Source organism: Loxodonta africana, chromosome 1, assembly GCF_030014295.1.
Source record: "Loxodonta africana isolate mLoxAfr1 chromosome 1, mLoxAfr1.hap2, whole genome shotgun sequence".
In the NCBI taxonomy this organism is placed as follows: domain Eukaryota; kingdom Metazoa; phylum Chordata; class Mammalia; order Proboscidea; family Elephantidae; genus Loxodonta; species Loxodonta africana.
In genome coordinates, this window is record NC_087342.1 from 96,171,057 (window position 1) to 96,195,160 (window position 24,104).

At 41.2% G+C, this 24,104-nt stretch overlaps 2 protein-coding genes across 11 annotated transcripts in view; one reads left to right on the top strand and one right to left on the bottom strand.

Annotated features, from left to right (window-relative positions):
• Window positions 1-932: 932 nt before the first annotated feature.
• TAF11 (TATA-box binding protein associated factor 11) lies at window positions 933-10,904 on the bottom strand. 3 transcript variants are annotated; one of them, XM_010600588.3, is made up of 6 exons: window positions 10,399-10,688; window positions 7,011-7,156; window positions 2,682-2,769; window positions 2,232-2,328; window positions 1,437-1,603; window positions 971-1,076 (listed from the first exon to the last, which is right to left on the bottom strand). In XM_010600588.3, the coding sequence occupies exons 1-5, from the start codon at window positions 10,567-10,569 to the stop codon at window positions 1,473-1,475; spliced, it is 633 nt and encodes a 210-aa protein (XP_010598890.1). In that variant the 5' UTR covers window positions 10,570-10,688; the 3' UTR covers window positions 971-1,076; window positions 1,437-1,472. The 3 variants fall into 3 exon arrangements, with proteins under 3 accessions (XP_003421074.1, XP_010598890.1, XP_064140937.1); XM_003421026.4 differs by having other exon boundaries at window positions 933-1,603; window positions 10,399-10,683; XM_064284867.1 differs by lacking the exons at window positions 971-1,076; window positions 2,232-2,328 and having other exon boundaries at window positions 1,547-1,603; window positions 10,399-10,904.
• Window positions 10,905-11,987: 1,083 nt separating this feature from the next.
• The window catches only part of ANKS1A (ankyrin repeat and sterile alpha motif domain containing 1A), a 201,565-nt gene continuing 189,448 nt past the window's right edge, over window positions 11,988-24,104 (top strand). For 3 of the 8 annotated variants that reach the window (XM_023540160.2, XM_023540156.2, XM_023540165.2), the window contains exon 1: window positions 11,990-12,254. In XM_023540160.2, coding sequence (XP_023395928.2) covers window positions 12,055-12,254 — 200 coding nt within the window. In that variant the 5' untranslated portion in view covers window positions 11,990-12,054. Of the gene's footprint in view, window positions 12,255-24,104 lie in introns of all 8 variants that reach the window. The other 5 variants (XM_023540158.2, XM_023540159.2, XM_023540164.2 and 2 more) reach the window with 4 other exon arrangements.

The window sequence follows — 24,104 nt, forward strand, 5'->3', positions numbered from 1 at the left end:
GGATTCTTTTCCCCCATCTCTTAAAACATGCACAGGGAGCACTCCTGGAGAGCCTTTTCACAGTAAGGCTGTGCTAAGTGGCCAGACTCGGGGTGTGATCCTCCTCCTGTGTTATAAAGTTTTAGCCTCATCCAGTATCTCTAACTGCAACAGGTAGAGTTCCTGTAATCATTTAAAAAACTCCTGTTATTGCTGAGAGAATATCTGATTGTTGTCAGTTTATGTTTTTGGTGAAAATATCGCCTGGGTCTTCCAGCATTTCTTTGCTGTGAGTGTCTTTCCATTGGCTATGTACATATGGAAAGCCATGTGTTTTGATACCAGATACTAAAGTCGCATTTTCCCAACGTCATGAGTCAAGCTGCTTCCCCTAATCTGGGTGCTAAAGAGAACTGGAGTCTACCAAGACATGCTCAGGAAAGCTTCGAAAGAGAACAGCTTCAAAACCCTTCTTCCTGTGATGCTGAATGAGAAGAAAGAATTCTGGGGGATTGCCAGTTATATACAGTAGCCTTATTACTGCTAATCACTGTCAATAAAAGGTCACTCCATTCCCCTCTATTTGAGGAAAACAATAAGAATGTATCAATGAACTGGAATCCTGGTCAGTATTGGGAAATTTTAATGTTGTAATTTCTAATCAAACCTTGAGTGTACTGGTTCTGTGAACCACCTGAAAAAAAAAGCAAATTAAACTCATTAAACAATATTGGCTGTGGTATATCTGTTTAAAGGAATCCAAAATATATGAACTTTTATACTGTTTTTAAACAGTGCCTTAGGTGCTCTTTATGAGATAAAATCTTAATGACTCAAGTAGAAAATGGGAAGGGCTCCAATTCTCACAAAGTCAGTCAACACCAGCTTTACTCGGACACCAGAAGAGGATGATGAATGCCTCCCCATCCCAACCAGAAAACGATATACGTATGTCAAGTTGGGAAACAGTTTAATGATCACTCACCAAAATCCACAGGAGAATCTTAAATGTTTACAAGGACAAACTATTCCACTAATGTTATCAGTGCATCCTTCATGATAGGGTAGGACAAATCAAAAGCTTCTGGCGGTTTCATCTATTTAAAACCAAATTTAAGAAACAACTTAGGCCATAGCAATTCCAGGCTTCAATGTGAAACCATCAAAAAGCCCTCTAGGAAGGGTTTTCTCTCCGAAAGCAGTCCCCTGTCCAGAGAATGCTCAAGACTCATGCAGCTTCTTTCAACTAGCCAAGAAACAGTTAAATGTCTCAAAATGCCCAGAGGTCCCAATATTTAGTCAAGGCAAGTATGAAACAAGGCTGCGTGCCACCTTCTAGGTGTGACACATATCAGTTTTAAGGAAGACATTAAAATCATCATCAAATCTTTGGTGGACTGAGATACTGAAGCACCAGTACGGAAAGTCTCATACGATAGGAAGGCTAGAGCCAGTACCTCTTCTTTCAGTAACAAGCCTTTCTAGGCTTTGGCTTAGAAGAAGATGATTTTTTTGTGCTTCGAGTTGGGGATTTGCCCCTTCGACTTTAACCTCCGAACAGCCTCCCTCATATGCTTGGGTTGTAGTGGTGGCATTTCTCCCCATTTCTCACACACGTCCAGTGCTAGACAGAGGGCAAGGAGAAAGTTTTCATTATCACAGAAGAGTTTATTAATCATATCCTCCTTTTGGGCCTTGTAATTCTTATTAACCATTCTTAAACTTGCTAAGGAAATAAGACATTTTCCCTTAAGAGAATGCTATAAAATGTATCATGTTAGCTTTAGCATAATAGCTTTAGCAACAGATTAAAAGCCCTCACTTTAAAAATTTCACTAGCGACTAATGGGCAGCTGCCAGCCTTTTTACTCAATGATCAGAGGGTGCAGTGCCCAGGGTCCTAACATCAGGGGCCACTCATACCACACCAACTAGACCCAGTGGTTGCTTTTCCTGTGTCTTTACTTTTGACAACAGAAGTAAGTAAGGTCCACTGGAGAAAAATTCAAAGCCTGCTTCACCCTACACTGAGGACCAGAATCAGAGAAGGGGCTTTCCTAGATGCTTCCTTGGCCCCGAGTATTGAAACTTGCAAGGAGTAATGGTTATACACTCCTGAATACAAGGCTCCCACCTCGTCAACTTCTATTGTAAACTGGAGCTACTACAGGGTTCTTTAATAACTAGTATAGCCGTTCTTGAAAACGAGACCACCACCAGTTCAATCCAGCATTTGAACCAACACTACTTACCTTCTTCTACCACCTCCCCAACGAAGACCTTGGAAATACCAGACATAGCAATAACAACATTCTGAGATACGGAGGTGCCAGTGATGGACTGGATCAGCTTGAAAGAAGGACAGAGACTCTTTGTGATTAAAGTAGTAAAGGACTGACTTTGGAAAATACTACCCATAAAAGAGCTTTGCATTGAAAAAAGGTTTATTAAAGGTTAGGTGCTAAAACCGAGACTATTAAAACAAGGATGCAGATGTGTTATGACCTCTTCTGTACACTGAGACCCTATCCCTAGAATACAAAACTACAGTTGGTCACATAATCGATAATTATTTTTATTTCCCCACCTAAATGATCCATCAACGTGTCTAACATCTCATTTCAAAATGCAGGGGACATAGCTTTTGAGCCTAGTTCAGTTCTAATAAATTATGGAAATGAAGGTGGTCCATCCTTACTTACCCTTTTAATGGCTGCCTTGGGGAAAGCTGACCGACGATACATTTCATAACGGTTCAGCTGCTCCTCAGAAAAAGAAGAAACCAGGATTCTAGAGAAACATTCAGGTAATTAAGTTATAGAAACAAATGCTCGAGACATATTGTTATGTGAATAAAAGCAAGTCTCAGACAATTAAAAAAACGAATTCTCAAGGGATCAATGGCATTATCCTTGGTCCTTATGAGGAATAAAGATAAAACACCATTTCTCTTCTTAAGGAACTTGAGAAAAAGTAAAACACAACTTCTTAATTACTTTATTAAGAACAAAAATTTAAGTATCAATGCTGGGTCACTCACTGAATCATACTATATTGACTATTTTCAGCATTAGGCCCTCTCCCTAATTGCATTTCAGATTGATGGTAAAAATTTAATATATACATTTATATTCAAGCAAGTAACTTTCAACATTGAAAGTTTTAGGAGGAAAATATTTGCCAAGTATATGGAAAAGGGTTAGTACTCTTAATATATAATGATTTTTTCCGAATCAATAAAAAGATGGCTATGCCAATTTTTAAAAATGAACAAAGGACATCAAGGAGAAATTTATACAAATGCAAACACTCAATAAATACAGAGGGATAAAATTAACCTTCACTATTAACTAAAGAAATCAAAATTACAAACTAAAACATAATAACATTTAGCATAAATCAGATAAATATTAAAAAGAGTGCTATTAGAGTGTGGGGACACAAACTCATAAATGCTGGTACAGTATGAACTGGAACAACCTTTTGAAGAGGAATTTGGGTATATGTATGAAGGCCTTTGAAAAGGTTCATAGTGTTTGAACTAGCAATTATACTTCTAGGAGCTTATTGTAGAAGTACCCAACAAGTAAGCAAAGATGTGCTCAAAGATATTCATCATAATATTGTCAAAGGAAAAACAAAATAAAAGAACAGCCATAGGGATTGGTTCAATTATGGTTCATCCACATAACAGAATATAATACAGCCATTAAAAATGATTAATACACATATTTATTACCATGAAAATATATGTATAGCTACATACTTCGTATGAAGTACGAATCTAGGAAAACTGGAAATCATCAAAAATGAAATGGAATACATACACGTTGATATCTCAGGCATTAGTGAGTTGAAATGGACTGGTATTGGCCATTCTGAATCGGACAATCATATGGTCTACTATGCTGGGAATGACAAATTGAAGAGGAATGGCATTGCATTCATCGTCAAAGAGAACACTTCAAGATCTATCCTGAAGTACAACACTGTCAGTGATAGGATAATATCCACATGCCTACAAGGAAGACCAGTTAATATGACTATCGTTCAAATTTAGGCACCAGCCACAAAGGCCAAAGAAGAAGAAACTGAAGATTTTTACCAACTTCTGCAGTATGAAATTGATGGAACACGCAATCAAGATGCATTTGATAATTACTTGTAATTGGAACGTGAAAGTTGGGAACAAAAAAGAAGGATCAGTAATTGGAAAATATAGCCTTGGTGATCGCATGATAGAATTTTTCAAGACCAACAGCCTATTCATTGCAAATACCTTTTTCAACAGCATAAACGGCAACTATACACGTGGACCTTCCCGGATGGAATACAAAGGAATCAAATGGACTACATCTGTGGAAAGAGATAATAGAAAAGCTCAGTATCATCAGTCAGAACAAGGCCAGGGGCCAACTGTGGAACAGACCATCAATTGCTCATATGCAAGTTGAAGCTAAAGGAAATTAGAACAAGTCCATGAGAGCCAAAATATGAACTTGAATATATCCCACCTGAATTTAGAGACCATCTCAAGACCAGATTTGACACACTAAACACTAATGACCAAAGACCAAATGAGTTGTGGAATGACATCAAGGACATCATACATGAAGAAAGCAGGAGGTCATTAAAAAGACAGGAAAGAAAGACCAAAATGGATGTCAGAATGACTCTGAAACTTGAACGTAAAGCTAAACTGAACTTAAGAGACGATGAAGCAAAAGGGTAAAACAGAAGATTTCAAAGGGCAGTTCAAGAAGACAAAGTAAAATATTATAATGGTATATGCAAATAGCTGGAGATGGAAAACCGAAAGAGAAGAACATGCTCGGCACTTCTCAAGCTGAAAGAACTGAAGAAAAAATTCAAGCCTCAAGTTGCAATATTGAAGGATTCTATGGGGAAAATATTAAACGATGCAGGAAGCATCAAAAGAAGATAAAAGGAATACACAGTCACTGTACCAAAAAGAATTGGTCAACGTTCAACCATTTCAGGAGGTAGCATATGATCAAGAACCTGAAGGAAGAGGTCCAAGATACACCGAAGGCACTGGCGAAAAACAAGGCTCCAGGAATTGACGGAATACCAATTGAGATGTTTCAACAAATGGATGCAGTGTTGGAAGTGATCACTTGTCTATGCCAAGAAATCTGGAGAACAGTGACCTGGCCAACTGACCGGAAAAGATCCATATTTATGCCTATTCTTAAGAAAGGTGATCCAACCAAATGTGGAAATTATCAAAGAATATCATTAATATTACACACAAGCAAAATTTTGCTGAAGATCATTCAAAAGCGATAGGCAGGTAACTGCCAGAAATTCAAGCCAGATTCAGAACAGGACATGGAACCTGGGATACCACTGCTGACGTTAGATGGATCCTGGCTGAAAGCAGAGAATGTCAGAAGGATGTTTACCTGCGTTTTAGTGACTATGCCAATGCATTCGACTGTGTGGATCATAACAAATTATGGATAACATTCCAGAACACTTAATTGTGCTTATGAAGAATCTGAACACAGATAAAGAGGCAGAACAAGGAGATACTGCATAGTTTAAAGTCAGGAAAGGTGTGTGTCGGGGTAGTATCCTTTCACCATACTTATTAAATCTGTATGCTGAGCAAATAATCTGAGAACCTGGACTGTCTGAAATACAGGGCATCAGGATTGGAGGAAGACTCATTAACAACCTGTGTGCGTTATACAGACGACACAACCTTGCTTGCGGAAAGTGAAGAGGACTCGAAGCACTTACTGATGAAGATCAAAGACTATAGTCTTTAGATTATACCTCAACATAGAGAAAACGAATCCTCACAACTGGACCAATAAGCAACATCATGATAAACAGAGAAAAGATTAAAGTTGCCAGGGCTTTCATTTTACTTGGATCCACAAACACCACCCATTGAAGCAGCAGTCAAGAGATCAGACAACGTGCTGCATTGGGCAAATCTGCTGCAAAAGACCTCTTTAAAGTGTTGAAGAGCAAGGATGTCACTTTAAGGACTGAGATGCACCTGACCCAAGCCACAGTGTTTTCAATCTGCTCATATGCATGTGAAAGCTAGACAGTGAATAAGGAAGACTGAAGAAAAACTGACACCTTTGAGTTATGGCATTGGAGAAGATGTTGAATATACCATGGACTGCCAAAAGAATGAACAAAATTTGTCTTAGAAGAAGTACAGCCAGAATGTTCCTTAGAAATGAGGATGGAGAGACTTTGTCTCATATACTTTGGACACGTTATCACAGAGGGACCAGTCCCTGGAAAAGGACATCATGCTTGGTAAGTAGAGAATCAACGAAAAAGAGGAAGACCCTCAACGAGATGGATGGACATAGTGGCTGCAACAACAGGCTCAAGCATTACAATGATCATGAGTTGTGGTGCAAGACTGGGCAGTGCTGTGTTCTATTGTAATAGGGTTGCTATGAGTTGGAACCACCACTAACAACACTAAGGTATCAAACACTGAAAAAAATCTGAGAAGTCATATAACCAAATATTATACCCAAATATACACCCAGGGTAAAGTCTGGGTGGTAGGATTATGGGTAATTATTTTTTCTAATTTGTTGTATTTGTTGCAATGAGCTCACACTACTTTTAGAATCAGAAAACATAATAAAGCTATTTCCATTTTGAAGAAAATTACGGCCCAGATGTATAATTACTGACATGGAAAGTGTTCATCATATAAAATATGAAAAGAAGCTAGGTTGTAAAACAGCATTTAACATTTTTGAAAAAACTGTTTTATTTATAGGTTATGTATGCATAGAAAATATCTTAGAGAATATAGGTCAATATATTAATACTGTTTATCTCCTGGTGGTAAAGTGAAATATTTTTCTTTCTACTTACGTTTTCTACAATGTCATATAACGTATTAATTGCTTTATTTTCTTTTAAGTTTTAAAAAGAAAACAATTTCAAAAGCCAATAAAAATGTATTAATTGTGTGCAGTCAAGTTAGAGCCTTGAAAAATGGGAAAGATCAGAAAGTGACTTACTGCATCTTCTGAATCTCATCTTCATCTACTTTCTGCTTCTTCTCTTTCTTTTCTTTGGTATCTATTTTCAGTTTTTTGGCTGCAGGAGTAAGTAACGAGTCTTCCCTTTCAACTGCTGTTAAATCTGAGATGTCCTGACTCTTGAGCTAAGAAGATGAAAGAAACTCTATTATATATTTGGCCTACTTTTCAGGTTGGGGCAAGGTAAGAAGATCTCATCCTTATTACAACAACACAACAAATCCACTGATTGAACAGTTTTTTGGTTCTAGACACTGGCCATATCAGTAACTATAAGGTACAGTCTTGCTTTACTAAAGGAAGTTTACAGCCCAACTGTGGAAAAAAGAAAACCGGCTAAATAATTCAGTTTTCCAGCTTAGCTAGGATCATAGCTTCAGTATTTGCTTATGACAGTAATGAAATACCAAGGATCACAAAAACCACTCTTCCCCAGGTCCACTCTCCTGACCTCGTTCTTTAAGAGGAGATGCCAGCAAAGTCCTCTCCATCTAGTCAGTTCTTCTGCCTTTAGATCTAGAGATCTCTTTACTATTGATCATTTCATAATGGAAAGAACATTAAAAAGGAGGCCCCTTCTCATCAAAACAACACTGTTTCTTTTAATTTGGAATTCTAAAGTGAGTTGTTCCCACATGTAGCTCCCTTGCTTCCTAACTAACTTTTCTACTGTATCAAGCAACCTTTTATTTCCCTTTGCTAGAATGAAAACTATTGAAGATAGTCTCCTATTTATAAATCTCCCCCATAAACATTTAACAGACTTTTACTCATGCTAGTTGTTCAATAAAATTCTGTTTAATTAAAAAAAATATATATATATACACACACACACAAACTTTATCCTCTTGAAGTCAACACAGAATCTAAGGGTACAACAAAACTCACGAATGAGATTTATCCTGTTTCCCTTAAAGAGGAATTCACATTTAAACTCATACAGGAATATGGGAATGGAGGGTGGGTGGGAGTGAAGATAGACATGCTTTTCAAATTTCTTCTCTAGTTAATGATTTATATAAAAATTCTAACCTCTTTGTGCTTCAATTTTGGTGATTTATATTTTCCTAGCAAATCATTCATTTTTCTTAGATTTTCTATGAGTCGGAATCAACTCGACGGCAGGTTTGGGTTTAGGTTTTCAAATTTGTTTGGCCTAAACTTGAACATTAAATTTTCTCCTAACTTTAAGGATCTCCATATCAGTGCTTATAGCCCCTTTCTTATTTTGTAATGTTGTACGTTTACATTTCAAATAATCAGGTCTTAACTTTATGATTTCTTAACGTTTTTCAAGGGCTAATTCGCTAATGTTTACTTTTATCCTAATTAACTCTTTGTTCCTACATTCTTCTGGTTTATTTTGCTTTTTTTTTTTTCTGATTTCTTGAGTTGGGTGCTTATTTTCGATATTGTTCACTCACTAACAAAAATATTTAAGGCTGTGAATTTTTCTCCAAGTTAGACTTTGGTCAAATTCCATAGTGTTTGATACAGACTGTTCTTTTTGTTAATTTCTTTAAGGACTATTTAAAATGACCCAGTGATTAGTTTATTGTTAATTTCAGGATTTACTGCCTTAAGTTGGAACCGACTCTAGGGCAACTAACAAGAATAACAATTGCACTGTACTAACAGAACGTGGCCTATTATGATTTCTACATTTATGAATTTACGTTTCTCTTTGTGGCCTAGTACATGATCAATTTTTAAAAGTGTTTCAGAAGTATCAAAAAAGAACCTATATTCTCTGTTGGCTGCAAAGTTCTATTTGTAGTGAGTTCTCTATTGCTAGGTGGTGTTATTAGTTGCCATCTAGTCAGCTTGGATTCCTGGGCGACCCTATGTAGAACATATTGAAATGTTACCCAGTCCTGTGCCATCTTTGTGATCACTGGCATGTTTTATCCCATTGTTACAGCTATTGTTTAGCGCCTTCCAACCTAGGGGGTTCATCTTCCAGTGCTATGTCGCACAATATTCTGTTGTGATCCATAGGGTTTTCACTGGATAATTTTCAGAAGTAGATTGCCAGGCCTTTCATCCTAGTCTGTCTTAGTCTGAAAGCTCCATTGAAACTTGTCCACCATGGGTGACCCTGCTGGTATTTCAAATACCGATGGCATAGCTTCCAGCATCACAGCAACACATAAGCCACTACAGTACAACAAACAGACAGATGGTAGAGCTCTCCATTGGACCAAGCTAATTATTATTTAAATCCTTTCTGTCCTTGAGACATCTTTTAAAGGCTCTTTCTTAAAATAGTTTTTGTCACATCTTTTTTTCTAAAACTTACTTTGTATATTTGGAGGCAACTTTGTGCTCCGAAAGGCTATTTCCATCTAATCTAATGTGGATTCCACGATCTCTTAAGTCCTTTCTAGCTCTAAGACCCCAAGATTCTATCTCTAGAAATGAAACACAGAGAATGCTGAGATTCTGGTCACTTGGCAGATCCTCAGCTAGGCAACACTCTGAGCTCTGGGGGTGGCATAACCGATGGGTCTGACGTTTTTATGCTCTATAGACTCTTTGACATTTGCACACAGGTCACTGTACTTGGTAGCAGTTAAATGTCCCAAGAGAGTAAGAATGTCTCTCTTCAAAGTCTCCTTTTAATGGGATCTTATCGGTTCTGTCATCTATAAAGACAAAAGTTATGCTTAACCAACATCTAAGAGTGCCCATGGGCGCACTGGTGGCCCAGTGGTAGAACTCTCCCATGCGGCAGACCCAGGTTGGATTCCCGGCCAGTGGACCTCATGCACTGCCACTCCCTCAGTGGAGGCCTGCCTGTAGCTATGATGCTGAACAGGTTTCAGTGGAGCTTCCAGAGTAAGACAGATTTAAGGCCTGGCGTCTACTTTAGAATATCAACCAATGAAAACCCTATACAACCCAATGGTCCAATACAACCCATCATGGGGATGGTGCAGAACCGGGCAGTATTTCGATCTGTTGTGCATGGTGTTGCTATGAGTCTGGCCGACTCTATGGCAGCTAACAAGAGGACTCATATTTTGGTGAAAAAGATACTAGGCCAATAGCCGGTAATCCTGGGTCCTAGTACTGGCTCTTGCACTAAGTCTCGATGTGACATCGGGCCCTAATTTCTTCACCAAAGACTGTTTAAAATTCCCTTAGAAGTAGTTTAATTCCTAAGAGTAGGGATTAAAAATATTAACTCTGTGCGTGGGCCTCTGGAATGTAACCAGCACTAGGCTTTTTTCCCATGACTGACGATCTAGACAGTGTTGTGAATTTGAGCTCTTGTAGCTTAGGAGGGACCAACCAAGAAGCCTGGCGAGCACCCAGTAACCTAGTCTCGGTGTACTCCTCCCGCCTAAACAACACACCTCCCTACCTCGCCTTCTTCCACCGGGGTTTCTTTCAATTCCCCATCTCCGTCCCCGTCAGCTTCCTCGGGTATTCCGTCCGTGTTGGCGTTCCCGGGACCCAAGGGAGCGGCGGGTGTCTCATTTGACTCCCCTGTCTCTCCACCTTTGTCCGTGGGCGACTCGCAGGCATTGTCCATCTCCGCGAGAGGCGGAGAGTAGACCGCGGCGCTGTCAGACGCGGGAGCGCTGAACCCCGCTCGGCTCAGCAGCCCCGGAGCTTACTTCCTGTCGTCGCGCTGTGATGACATCACCCCTACCGCTCGGCGGAGGGGTCAATTGGGGGCACGTAGAGCGGCTTTTGATGATCTGTTTTAACTCTGTTGTGTGGCGGTGGGGTGAGGGAAAATTGGGGGTACGGAGTTCAGTTTGTGGATCCTTCGCTCCGGGGCAACCAGCTTTTGTGAAGGCGCGCACTTTTGTTTACTGAAGGGCTTCTTTTTCCTTTCCGCCTTTTAAAAAATGCAATATCAGTTAACCCTCTCGTTAACCTGACTCGCTGAGTAAAGAAGCTGCGGGGATATGGAAGGAAACTCAGTTCCGTTGTGTGCTCGTGCCGCGGGATGCGGCTGCCTTTGACTGGCAAACTTCCAGGCAGAGACTCAACCGCGTACGTTTCAATTAAACAGACTGCGGGCCCGGGTTTACAATGAGTTGCTAACATTTCTATTCCGCATGCACTTAAAAAAAAAAAAAAGTAATACTAGATTGAGCAGAAACTATCCACTGCATTTATTCACTCCACAACTCTTGAGCGCCTACTTCGAACCAGGAACGATGGTAGGTACCAGTGAACAAAACAGTTCCTACCCAATTAAATGATGTTTACAACTTACCAGTAACTGGAAAGTTCGGGGCCGGTTTCACAAATCTGCCTTTTTATGTCAGTTTGGTTAATCTCATTAAAAAAAAAAGGAAACAAATCCTTTCGGGGTCAAATTTTCTCCTTTGATGTTTCACTCAATGAGCCATTTCAGGAATTGGGAGGACGAAGAGGTGAGAATAGATCTATTTTAAAACCTTCCTCTGTTTCCTCCTTCGAGCTCATTAATAAAGTCCGGGAAAAGGGCACGTTTTATTCACCTATCACTAGGTCCCCACGCCCATTAGATATTTAACTTGTGCGTGCTTAAAGAATGAACTTGGGAATGTAGGTGCGCGTTACCATATTTCTCTCTTTGTTTCTGCACTGCCTGGATGAATTACCGTATTTCCTGTCCCGTGGGCTCCCAAAACCTTCGGTAAAGGAGCGCACTTTGGGAGGCGTGTACAGGTAGACCTCGTTTGTCCCCTTCCACTTGGATAGCGAATGGCCACACGGTGTCGTCCCCTGGCCCCTCGAGCCCTATCCCTACAGCGGAGTCCACTTCGCGTTGGCCCAGCCACCTGAGCCCGCCCTCCCAGCCCCGCCCAGCTAGGTGGGCAAGGGGGCGGGGCTCGGGGGCGCGGTGACGCGTGACGCCAGATCCCGGAAGTGACGCGCGCGTGGGGAAAAGGCGGGGGGGAGGGGGGTGGTGTCCCCGGCCGGTTTGGGGGGTGCGTTGCCCGGAGACGGAAAGTTTGGGAGCCTGCTCGGGCTCTGCTGCGGCCCCGGGGCTGGGGTCTAGGGGGCGTCGGCCCTGGGGATGGGGAAGGAGCAGGAGCTGCTGGAGGCGGCCCGCACCGGGCACCTCCCGGCGGTGGAGAAGCTGCTGTCCGGGAAGCGGCTCTCCTCCGGCTTCGGCGGTGGCGGAGGCGGCTCCGGGGGCGGCGGCGGCGGCGGCGGTGGCGGCGGCGGCGGCGGCGGCCTCGGCTCCTCCAGCCACCCCCTCTCCAGTCTGCTCAGGTGGGTACGCGCGGGGACCGGGCCGCCGCCTGGAGATCCCCCTCTCCCGCCCATCTCCTGGTCCCCAGAGAGGTCGGGGCTCCTGAGACCTGGGCGGGGTGGGCTGCGGGTTGAGCGGGGCGAGGACAGGCGGCCCACCGGACCGAGAACTGGAGGGGGCGCTGGTCCGGGTCCGCGCGGCCACGGGCTTTCCTCCCGTGTCCTACCCGGGTGCGAAGAATGGTGGGAGTGCCCAGGTGGCACCCTCCGCCGCATGGCACAGCTCGGCTTCACCTTTACCCGGTATAGGGTGCCAGCTGTGGCATCTCACAAGCCGATTTAGAGCAAAAAAATAAGTATTTTAAATCTCCCTCACCTCCTGCCGAAACTCCCACGCCTTGCAGAATTTCGCGGCTCTCCTGGAAGAAATTCTGTTGATTCTTTAGGAACTTAAAACCTTCTTCCAGGCTCTGCAGGACCTGGCTTTTGTTTATATTAAAATTGTCTTTGGATTTATCAGGTTCAAAGTGTTCTTCTTTGAGCCCGCCTTGCGCTTGAAGTTCGAATTCTAGTTCCTTGTACTGCACTTCACTGGATTAGTCTGTTAGTGACATATGCAGGATTCATCAGGGGATTTATTCATCAAGAAATAAAGATTTAGAAAGAGTTGTTTAGGAAACGGAGGGGTTCTTTAAACTTTTCCAAGATCTGTTGTTAAAATAAACACTTAGGTCTAGAGTTGAAAGGATTGAAGGAAAAGGCCACTGTTTGTGGCTTGGAAGGGGGTTTGAAGGTCCTTCGTCATTGCGAGTTAAATTTTGTTATTTCAGCAGCGCTTTCATACCCTGTTTTCTTTTCCTTCCTTGTTCTTTGAGGTTTTTAAGATGTGGAAGTTCATTTAGAAATGGCTTCGTTAGCATTTGTTCCCCATTAGTTTATTTAACTGCGATTTGAATGTGCTTGAACGAGGTTTTAATAAATTGTTAAGTTTTAAACACTGAGTACCAACCCAGGTGTATACAGAAGGATCTTAAAAAGCAGTGTAAGGGAACTAACTCTCCCCAGGAGCGTCTTTTGGGAGGCAAAACCGTGTGCTATTCACTGCTGTCTCCCCATCCTGTAAAACAATGCCAGCACATAGTAAGTACTAAATATTTGACGAATAAATAAAACCATGAAGTAGAAAACCATAAATTTCTAAATAAACTGATTGGTACTCACTGTAATTGTTAGTAGTTTGGAGAAAGGAGAGATTGCTTTCGGATGACATGGGGGTCAGGGGAGGCTTCCAGGAGAAGGGGGACTTTAGCTGGCCTTGAAGGATGCAAGGACTTGGATAGGCGAAGTCCTGTGAGCTAGAGCTTTCCAGGTGGGCACACCATGGTTAGAAGCACAAAAGTGGGAAAGGAATGGCGCTAGCGGAACGCTAAATTAAGCCAAACCCATTGCTGTTGAGTCAATTCCAACTCTTAAAGAGAATTTCCCACCTGGAGCCTTGACTGTGGTTGGGTGCGATAAAGCAAAATAATGGATGGATCTGAATTCAGAATGACTTAGCCCTTCTCATGTTTATATTTCCAGCACTGAGGTCAGTGCCTGACAACTCACAGGTGCTCTGTAAATGTGCATTGAATGTACGAATCAGGTTTTGAGTCTTAACCTGGATTACTTCCATACTTTGCAGTTATGATGTCCGAGAGATGGGGAAAGACTATAGAAGTTTGGAGATGTGTCTGCCTCTAATGAATGGAAAGATGCAGTATTTGGAGGTTTGCCAGAGATGTCTTAAACCTGCAGCATACTCTGCTGAAGCGAGAAACTTTCATATATCTCCTCCCCCCAAGTACAGGTCAAGTCACTCTTAGTGCCCTCGCTCAGGGACTGTTGGAATTTTGTTGAGATTTAGCTGTCACATAGTTTTGCAAGACTAGGAAATCTCCGTTGAGCACAGTGTTTTTACTTTGGGCCTCATGCTCATGTATGTGTTCTGTGTCTGTCATAAAGGGTGGGTGGTGTCTCCATTCTCCTGAGTAAAAGAGCTGACGCCTGACTTACTCCTGTGTGTGGTGTTGAAACACCAGAAGGCCTAGAACTGCCCTAGCCTCTCATTCCTGCGACTCCTAGGGGCAGGGAGGATGTGCAGGCACTAGTTATAATAGGTGTGTCATTAATTACAACCATCTCAGTGGTGACTCTGGTTAAAATGAGTGAAAGATTTCTGAGCAAATGAGACCATGCATTTAAATAATCCCAGGTCAGCACGTCCTCCCTTTTTAGGCTTAGAAATAGTGAAAGGTAGGCCCTCTGTACCCCCACTTCAAGGACCCTGAGTTAGCTGTGGAGTCATAACGTTAATACGGCTATAGAATCAAAACTTTAGAGTTGGTTTTTGTCTTAGCTGCTGTCTCCCACCCCACCAGTCCTGCCAACTGCAATCCTGCATTGGTGCAGCTCTTTGAGTGACTGAGTAAAACTGGCAGGAATGGGGGCTTAAAGCTGCAGAGGGTATAAATGTTCCAAACCCCATGTGTGCTTATGTTTACTCATCTATTATGACCCTCCTTATTCTACAATGGCTTTGTACTTTGTGCCCCCTTCTCTCTGCCCGTCTCTTCTCTCATTCTACTTGGGCTTAGGTCTTAACTTCTTAAAGCCCTCCCTGATGACCCTAATACACACAGATGTCTCAGGCTTCTACTTTGGAATATATCATCTGTAGTGTTAGCTTACTTATCGACAATTCTTTGCTTGCCTAGCTTTCACAGTTTATTGCTACTGAAAATACACCCGAGAATCAGAAAGTCAGCAAAGATTTCTAATAGAAAGAAAACACATAGATGAAGTTCATATTCTTCCAGCCTAACTTATATTCTGTGTGTTTATTCAGAGGCAGTATAGCATTCTGCTTAAGACCAGTTGTTCCGCACTTAGACTGCCTGGATTTATGTTCCGCTGCCACCACTGCGTAGCTACTGGACTTTGTAAGAGTTACTTAACCACCTTGAGCTTTAATTTCTGCATCCATAAAGTGGGGGTGATATTATCTGCCTTAATAGGTATTGTCTTAGATGATGTGTGTAGGGAACTTTCAGCAAATTTGTGGCACATTGTAAGTGCTCATTGTTAGCCATGCTCAGTTCAGTTCAGCACATACATTTTTGCCGTACCTCACCTGCTATGTGCAAAGTCCCATGCGGGACACATCCTAAATGGTGTACTTCCACACTTGGATATCTTTCCAACCCATAGCAGAGTAGAAAGTAAATAAGGAAGAGGACCTGCTCAGGCAGGCACATTAATGCCATTCATTTACCAAGTGTTTACTCATCACCTACTTTGTGCCAGGCCAACTGCTCAATGCACTGCAAAATTTCTCTCATTCCTGGCACATGGTAGGCACTCTACCAAAATTAGTCCTTCTCCTGATACATGGGTGGTTCACCCTTACAGAGTTTATAGTAGTATATGCCTGTGTGACAGACTGACAAAATAAGAGACAGAAAATGCAGTAAAAATCTATTATATTTTATCCCAGCCCCAGTAATTTGAAACTATTAACATAAATGTATATATCCTTGCACACCTGGTCAGGCCCCCAGGCATCCTTGTACTGTAGCTGAGGGCTTTAATTTGTGTTTATTATGACTCTTAGCCATCAAAGATTATATTGAATATAACTTATTAATGAAAGTAGGAAAGACATAAATGTATTTTAGATTTCTATCTACATGATTCAAATATAATTTTTGTAATTTAAAAGGGTGAACAATAGGTTGTCTAGAAAGCATAGTTATGCAAAGCGTCTAGTCCTCCCGAGGTTCTGGATAGCATGGATTTTGCTTTGTATAATACGGTCTCATTTGCTCATTATTTAATGGATACATGCCTTCGCTCTGAAACTGAAGCCGGGGTCAAAAAAAAAAACCAGTGCCTTCAAGTGCTGGGGACAGGCGCCGTATTAAACATCTTTCAAGCTCAGGGTATTTTTTTAGCCCTGGGCACCTAGCAGGCACTCAAATTCTTATGTAATGAAGGAGAGTTTGATATATTTAGGGTTATAATGAGACTACTGCTTTCCAGTAGAGCAGCTTCTACATAAGAATGCAGTCAGATTTGTGTTAAAATTGAATTCTATCCACTAAAGGGCAAAAATATTTGAGAAAGGGAAAATGTTAAAAGAAAACATGTCATATAATAACCTAAAGCTGTAAATTGAATTAGGAGCTAATACCAATGTGTGTGAATGGAAAGGTAAAGTGAAATGCACTCCATGATTCAGAAGCACAAAGAAACCAAAGGCTGTAGTTGAGGAGGAGGTTGTGTAATGGTTTAGGAAAATTCTATTCTTAATTTCTCAAGCATGAGAAGAGTGAATAAGAGGAAGCCAAGGAGGCTTGCTGGAGAAATATGAAAATTTATAGACAGTGGCAGTAAAAGTGATTATAAACTAGTTATTACTCCATCATTTGTGGTAAGAAGGCTGTCCAACTATGAAAAGAGCCTGAAATAGGAATGAGGAATGAGAAATTTTGGGAAAAAAATGCCTCATTTGGGGGACGATAACAGGTTCTCCTAAATGTCAGAAGATATGAAAAGTAATTCATTGTTTTTAAGAAAAGTTCCTAATGTTTATATAAGGAGTTCAGACTTCTTTTTTTAAGTGTTTAACTTAACTGTTCTCTTGGTCATAGGGTCCTTTATTCACCCCTGGAATGGATCTGCGGTGTGGGGATCATAATGGCATAGCAGCTTTTTCTCATGCTGACCCTTTTACTTTTACCCTCCTATTGTCCAGGTTTCTTTTGAATGTGTCTATTTTGAGCAAAAATGGTTTTAATATCTTAAGGAAGAGGGTAACACTGACCATGTAAGGACTGTAGACTGAGAAGGCCTGGAAACAGAATCTTGTGGACTTGCCTGATCTAAGGTTCCCGCTCTCCTAAGAGAACGCAAAAAGAAAAACGTTAACAAAACAACTCTCCACTAAGATAGCAGTTTTCTGGATCTTCCACTCAGTCTCCTTAGTTAAAAATAGTTTCAAAAGAACTTCATCAGGTACTCCTCTTACGTATGATTTTCTTGGCGGTGGCAACCGTATTCCTTTACTTTGGAATTGCTGTAGGCAGAATTTGGTTCCCTTGTTTTAAAAAAAGAAAGAAAGAAAAAAGTAACAAGCCTAGAAATGACTTCTGCATGATGACTTTATATCTACAAATCTAGAGTTGGGCTAATCTTAACCTGAGTAGGGCATCTATTTGTAGTGAAAGATAATTTATAGAAGTTTAATAAGTCAGTGGTCTCCCTTTTTCTGAATTCTCGAATTGAAGTTAGGTTTTCACTGGTTCTTCTTAGTTGCAAAAATTAGAGACAGGAAACAGTGAAACAGTCTTGTGGTCTGAGGAATTTAGTTTGTATCCAGTCAGCTTCAGCATGTTCATTTGTCTAGGGAGGTTATGGCCCCAGTGAGAGTTCCTTCTTTGGCCAGAAAAATCCCTTCAGAATGTTTTTTCCTCATGGGTTTGCTCACCCCAAACAGCTGTGAGTTTTGGTTTGCAAATAGGAAGTCAAGGCTATTTCTGCCCTAGTCTTCTGTAGGGAAAGTAAATTACTGGGTTTCATAGTCCAGAGGCACGAAGGAAACCCCAAAAGTAGAGAGTAGAGGATTTGTCCTTGGGAACTTCAGACTCTCCTGTGGGCAAAAACTTGGTCTGTTCTGGAGAGCTCTCAGAAAATATTCCCCACTCTGATTTCCAAAAGATTACTTGAGATTTTCTGTGGTATAGAAAATTATGTCATATAATATGTTACATTCATAGAATATCATCACATAACTTTGGTGTGGTTAGAATTAATAGGTGTAATACTAGAAATTATATGGTATGGCTTCATATTTATCTTTTCTTAGTAATTTGTAGATCAAGTTTGTTTAGTTTACAAACCAAAAAAAGATTTTTTAAGACAAGTCAGTTGTCTCTGCTTTACTTGTGATGTTATTACCCCTATTAAAAACAGTGGTGATGATCCAGGAAGCAGAACTGCCTCCTGGCTTACTTACCAGGTGAGGGCATAACATGGTGGCTAAGAGTCAGGCTCTGACCCAACTCTGCTGTCTCTTTTGACTTAGGCAAGCTTCATAACCTCTGAGCATCTGTGTCTTCATATGTATAATAGCAGCTGGGATAGTACCTACCTCCTAAGGCGGCTCGAGCATCAAATGAGCTAAAATACGTGAAGCACATAATGCCTGGCACACGCCAAGGACTTGGTAAACCTGGGACTGCTTGAATCATCTGATGGGGGCAGATGCTTGCAACCTTTGACGAATCAGGAGTGATGATCCTTTTTGTTAAGGACATATGTTTATTTAATCCCAATGAAGTCTATAGTTAGTTGAATGAATATTTCTAAACAGAGTCCCAAGTTTGTGCTGGTTCATCAGGCCATTTGCAAATTAAGTGTTCCCATCTGTGAGTGTACAGATTAGTGCAGCTGGCCTTCTAACCCTCTTCCCATCCCCCCCCACCCCCTCCCCCTGCCTTTTTTTTTTTTTTTTTTTTAGTTTTTCCACTGCAGTAGATGGCCTTGTGGACAAGAAAGCCTTATAAAGATGCTCCAGGGACTTGAGTAACGAGCTTTCTTTAGGTTGTAATTAAAGAATACCCACTTTAAATGGTGTTTTCCCACCATCTTTATTGGGGTCCTAGACAAGAATCTAGATATGCCAAGCTGAGTTTTTCTTTGATTATTCAGTCTCATTTGTTAGTCTGTGTATTAGTTTCCTTGGGCTGTGTAACAAAGTACCACAAACTGGGTACTGGTGGTCCTAGGTCCTTGCCTTGTGGCAGCATAATTCCAATCTCTGCCCCATCTTCATATGGCTGTCTTCCTTCTTTGTCTCTGTGTTTTCACATAAGTTTCTCTTCTCTGTGTGTCTCTTTCGTAAGAACACCAGCCTTATTGAATTAGGGCCCATCTTACTCTGGTATGACCTCATATTAACTAATTACATCTGCAGAGATGCTATTTCCAAAGACAGTCACAGTCACAGGTACCAGAGATTAGGACTTGAACATATTTGGGGCGGGGGGGTGGCGGGGAACAGGAGACACAAATCAACCTGTAACAGTCTGATTATGTTTCATGGTGTCACATTTTTTACATAAACATTAAAGGGTCCAGTGGAGTTTTATGAAGTATATGCAGCACATTTTCTCTGTCTCCTTGTTGGTTTCTGATTTGTTGCTTTCACAGCTCCGTATTTTTCTTTCTTTCTTTGGAGTTCAGCTATCTATGAGAACATTTCTTTTGTTGTATTTCATCCATTAGTTTTCTGTGTTTGGAGTGTGGGTGTGAGGTCTGGACCTGGATCTTTCTGCCTTGGCTCAGACTGCCACTTTGTCTAACTACACAAATACTACATCTGTAGAGTCAATTTAAAGCCAAACACGATAAAAGCATCACATGGAACCATTTATTTATTTTTGACAGTTGTGGGGGCAGTCAGGGTCCTACTCCAGAGAGGTCTTGGCCTCTATTAGTCAATGACAGCATCAAACTCCATCACACTAACTGATTTCACAGCACTTTTCCTGTTGGGCTCTCACATTCTTCAAAGAGCATTGTCATTAGTTAAGATGAAAAATGAAAATAAAATTAAGACAGGAGATATACTGAACTTAACTACTGGGAAAGAAAAGCCCATCTTCAAACAGCTAGGCTTCATCTAGCCCAGGCAGTCGAGTTGGTCAGCTCAGGATGGTTCTTGCAAGACTGAGGCTGTGACTGCCTCCGTGTGTGATGGGGTCCAGTCATGGCGCCACAGCACCCTCATCTCTACCAGTGGTGACCAGGAGACGCCAGGGTGCCTGGGGATCAGTCAGACCTTTTATCGTGCCTGGAAAAGCAGCTCCAAGTGTGTGTCCCACAAATAGGATCAGTCGCAGTAGCCAGTTGCTGTAGAGCCAACTCTGACTCAGGACAACTCTGTGTGTGTCAGAGTAGAACTGTGCTCCATCAGGCTTTCAGTAGCTGATTTTCTTGAAGTAGATCACCAGGCCTTTCTTCCAAGGTGCCTCTGGGTAGACTTGAACCTCCACCCTTTAGTTAGCAACTGAGCATGTTAACCGTTTGTACCACCCAGGGATATCAGTAGTCAGCATTCATCGAGCACTCACTGATGTTGAATTAGTAACATTCATTTTATTTTTGGAATGCATTATTATATTAAGTGCTTGTCCTTATGAGAGGGGCCCTGGTGGTGCAGTAGTTAAGTGCCTGGCTGCTAACCAAAAGTTGGTGCTTTGAACCCACCCAGCGGCTCCACAGGAGAAAAATGTGGCAGTCTGTTTCCCTAAAGATTACAGCCTTGGAAACTCTATGGGGCAGGTCTGCCCTGTTCTGTATGGTTGCTGAGTCAGAATCAACTCGACAGCAATGGGGGTGTCCTCACTAGAATTAAGAAAGTAAAATTATTTCCTTTCTTTTGTGCGTTTTGTGTCTTTCAGCTTTGAGTGTCTACAGCCAGATCTCCTAATTACAGTTCTTTTCAGTTATAAAGAAGGTTTAAAATCTCAGGACTTTTAATTTTTTTAAGGAACTTATTTTATAAAACGGAAACTTTCTATTCTTACTGTGACAAGGTAGAAAAAGTAGTAGTGTTACTTGAGGTGGCAGAAAATTAGAAAATAAAAAAACCCAGTGCCGTCGAGTCAATTCTGACCCATAGGGACCCTATAGTAGACTTGTTTATTTGGAGATGGGACTTCAGCAGAATCCTTCTAAAGAGGGTGCTGCTTGCCCTACAGCCCTGTTTGTCCTGTGAACCACCCTGTTGACCCTGTTTTCCTTTCACCTGGAGTAAGCATTCATTGTGATTTTCAGTTTCCTTTAACACACAATCCATTTCTCACATTATTTTTCCCTTTAAATTACAGTTGAGACCGACTTATAAAGTTTGATGACCAGAAAATCTTACAAAACAGATCAGTTCAGGGCTGTTTACTTGAATCACTGGAAGATTCTTAGACTTTCTGCGGTTTGTCTTTAGATCTTTAACTCTTTGCTGGGCCTGGGAGGAGCAAGAGTCCTGGGTTTATTCCTAAGTATCAGTATTGTGTTCCCCATTCTTCCTCTGGTCCTGCCTCATTAAATCTGTGCATTGACTCTTCCCTTTGTTAGGTCCAGCTGCCTGATTCCTGCTTCTTCAGGTTGCCCTACAGCTGTGGTAAGATTTTAAGGCCAAGCCCAGCCATTATTGCAGTGTTTGAGGCAGTTAACTCACTAGAGACTTGCTCAGAGCTGTTGCTGCAGGCTATCTTGTAGGTGGGTGTGTACATGTGTACTGGAGGTGGGGGGAGATTTTCACTTTTATTGAGCACTTAGTACTCCTCTATATGTGTCAAGAACTTTGCATCTATATAGTCTCAGTTTACTTTGACAGCATGCCTGGTGGATAATTGTTGTTATTCCCATTTTACAAATGAAGAAGCTAAAGTTCAGAGAGAGAGTAAAGTGACCCGCCCGGGAACACACAGTGGATTGCAGAGCCAGGGGTCTCTGACTTCAAACCGTTGCTTATAAAGCGCTACGTTTTGACCAATTGGAGAACTCATTCTCTTTGGATGAGATTTAAGGCCGTCATTTGCTATATGCTTAGATTAAAATATGTACTAAAAAGGTTCATTAGGGATTTGCTTATTTTTATTTAATAGTCGCTTTTATATATTTTTTATTTATTTTAGTCGCTTTTATAGTACTTTGTGCCATATGCTGTTCCAAGCACTTGACAAATATTAACTCATTGTATCCTTATAACGACTCTTTGACGAAGGCACTAGTATTATTGCCATTTTACTGGTGAGGAAACTGAAGCACAGAGTGGTCAAGTAACTTGCCCAAGGTGGGTAAGCTATTAAGTGGTAGAACGTGGTTTCAAATCTGGAGTCCTCGCTCTTATTTATTATGCAACTGGGAATTCTTTTTACCCAAGAACATAACACAGAATCCCTTTGGAACACTTTAACTACGTAAAGTGAGGTAGACTTGTTTTTTAAATCATTGCCACTTTCCTGGGAATATAGGAAAGTTGGGTGAAGGGAATGTCTGATTTTCTTTTTGTCCTCTAAATTTATGCCAACTATTATATTTGTTTAGAGGATTTAGGGGAATGCTCTGCAGCTCAGTGAAGAGGAAAAGGCCTCCTGCACTGTCATTTTAAAACTTTTTTTTTCTAGGAAATTCTCATCTTCCTCTCAGGCACCGTCCTGTGCTCATGGATTTCACCTGTGAGAAAATTCAGACCTCACCTTCTCCCCTTCGCCCCTAGTTCAAAGTGTAAAGATTTGTTTTGGGCACATGACTGCCAGGTGAGCCACCAGGGCCAAAGTGTGTACACGGAAGTAAATCTGAACCATCGCCAAGAAACTGGAGGCCTGCATATTTGAAGTTGTTTCCAACTATTGCTGCCAGCTCTGCTTTTTGCAGTTCTCTCCTCCCCCTCCCTCATTAGTGGTATGCAACCAGATTTTGCATTCCCAAATAATGGTTTGTCCATAAAATGATTTTTCAGAGTATTTTCTGGCTGGTTCAGATGGTTGTTGATACTAGCTTGAAGCATGGGGCTATGGGATGGGGATATTACTTCCCGTAATCCTTGGTGCTTTAATCTTCTCAATCCTGTGATACAGGTACTACAGTGTACATTTTACTGATGAGATTCAAGGAAGTTAAGTAACTTGTCTAGGACTGAGGGTCTCTGTTTGCAAAGCCTTTACAGTGTATTTTATGTGGCGGTCATGGCTGCCAGAAAGGAGATGCCCGAGGCCCTGGGTTGTAGACATATAAGGAAAAAATAGTATTCTAGCTAAGTAGATCTGAAAATACTTCTGAGACCTCTCTACTTAGCAGTAATAGAGTAGCTCTATTACTATTTACCTACAAAGGAAAATACCTCAGATGTTGAAATTGGCAGGGACTCCAGATTTGTTAGTTTTTCATCTATTGCTGTCTCCATAATTGTATGTTTAAGATCTAGCTGGAGAAGAGCTTTCTTGCTAGTCACTCATTAGAAGTCCCTTTTGCCATCTTTAGCAGATCCAGAGCGGACTTTCAAAAAGGCTTTAAGTAAATGATTCAGGACTTAGTGCTTCACTTTGAAGTTCAACAGTTCTTTGTTTCCCTTCATAGAAACCGTAAAATGCAGTCAAGATCCAGTACTTATACTAATTATGTTTTATCAACCAAATTGGTAGAGCTGTCTTTTTTTTTTTTTTTTTTTAATGCCTTTTCCTTACCCATCATTATCTATTGGATTCACTACTGTTGTTAGAACAGCGAACATCATTTCTGGTTACTTCTTTCTGTAAGATTTGTTCATTTGTCAACTTTGTAATCATTTTCAGAGAACTGATGGAAATGGCAGCCAGTAGTCCTGGTACTCTAGCTTCCTATTCAGTTGGCAGATATTTGTAGAGATTGTGAATTTTCACAATCATTGAAAAATACCTGTTTGCTGAGAGGAATGCATGTGTGATTGTAAGTTTGGTGTAATGTGGTTGTTGTTGTCAGGTGTCTTCGAGTCGATTTTGACTCATAGCTACCCCATGTGATGGAATAGAATTGCCCCATAAGGTTTTCTAGGCTGTCTTTATGGGAGCACATTGCCAGGTCTTTCTTCCATGGAAGAAAGGTTGGGTAGGTTTGAACTACCAACCTTTCAGTTAGTAGCTGAGTGCTTAACCGTTGCACCACCAGGGCTCCTATAATGCAGTTAGTACTGGTGAAATGGTATAGTAAAAGCTAAACCCAGGATTTTCTTTTTTTTTTTTTTTTTGCTTGTTTGTTTTTGGGGGGGGGGCATTGTAATTTATAAAA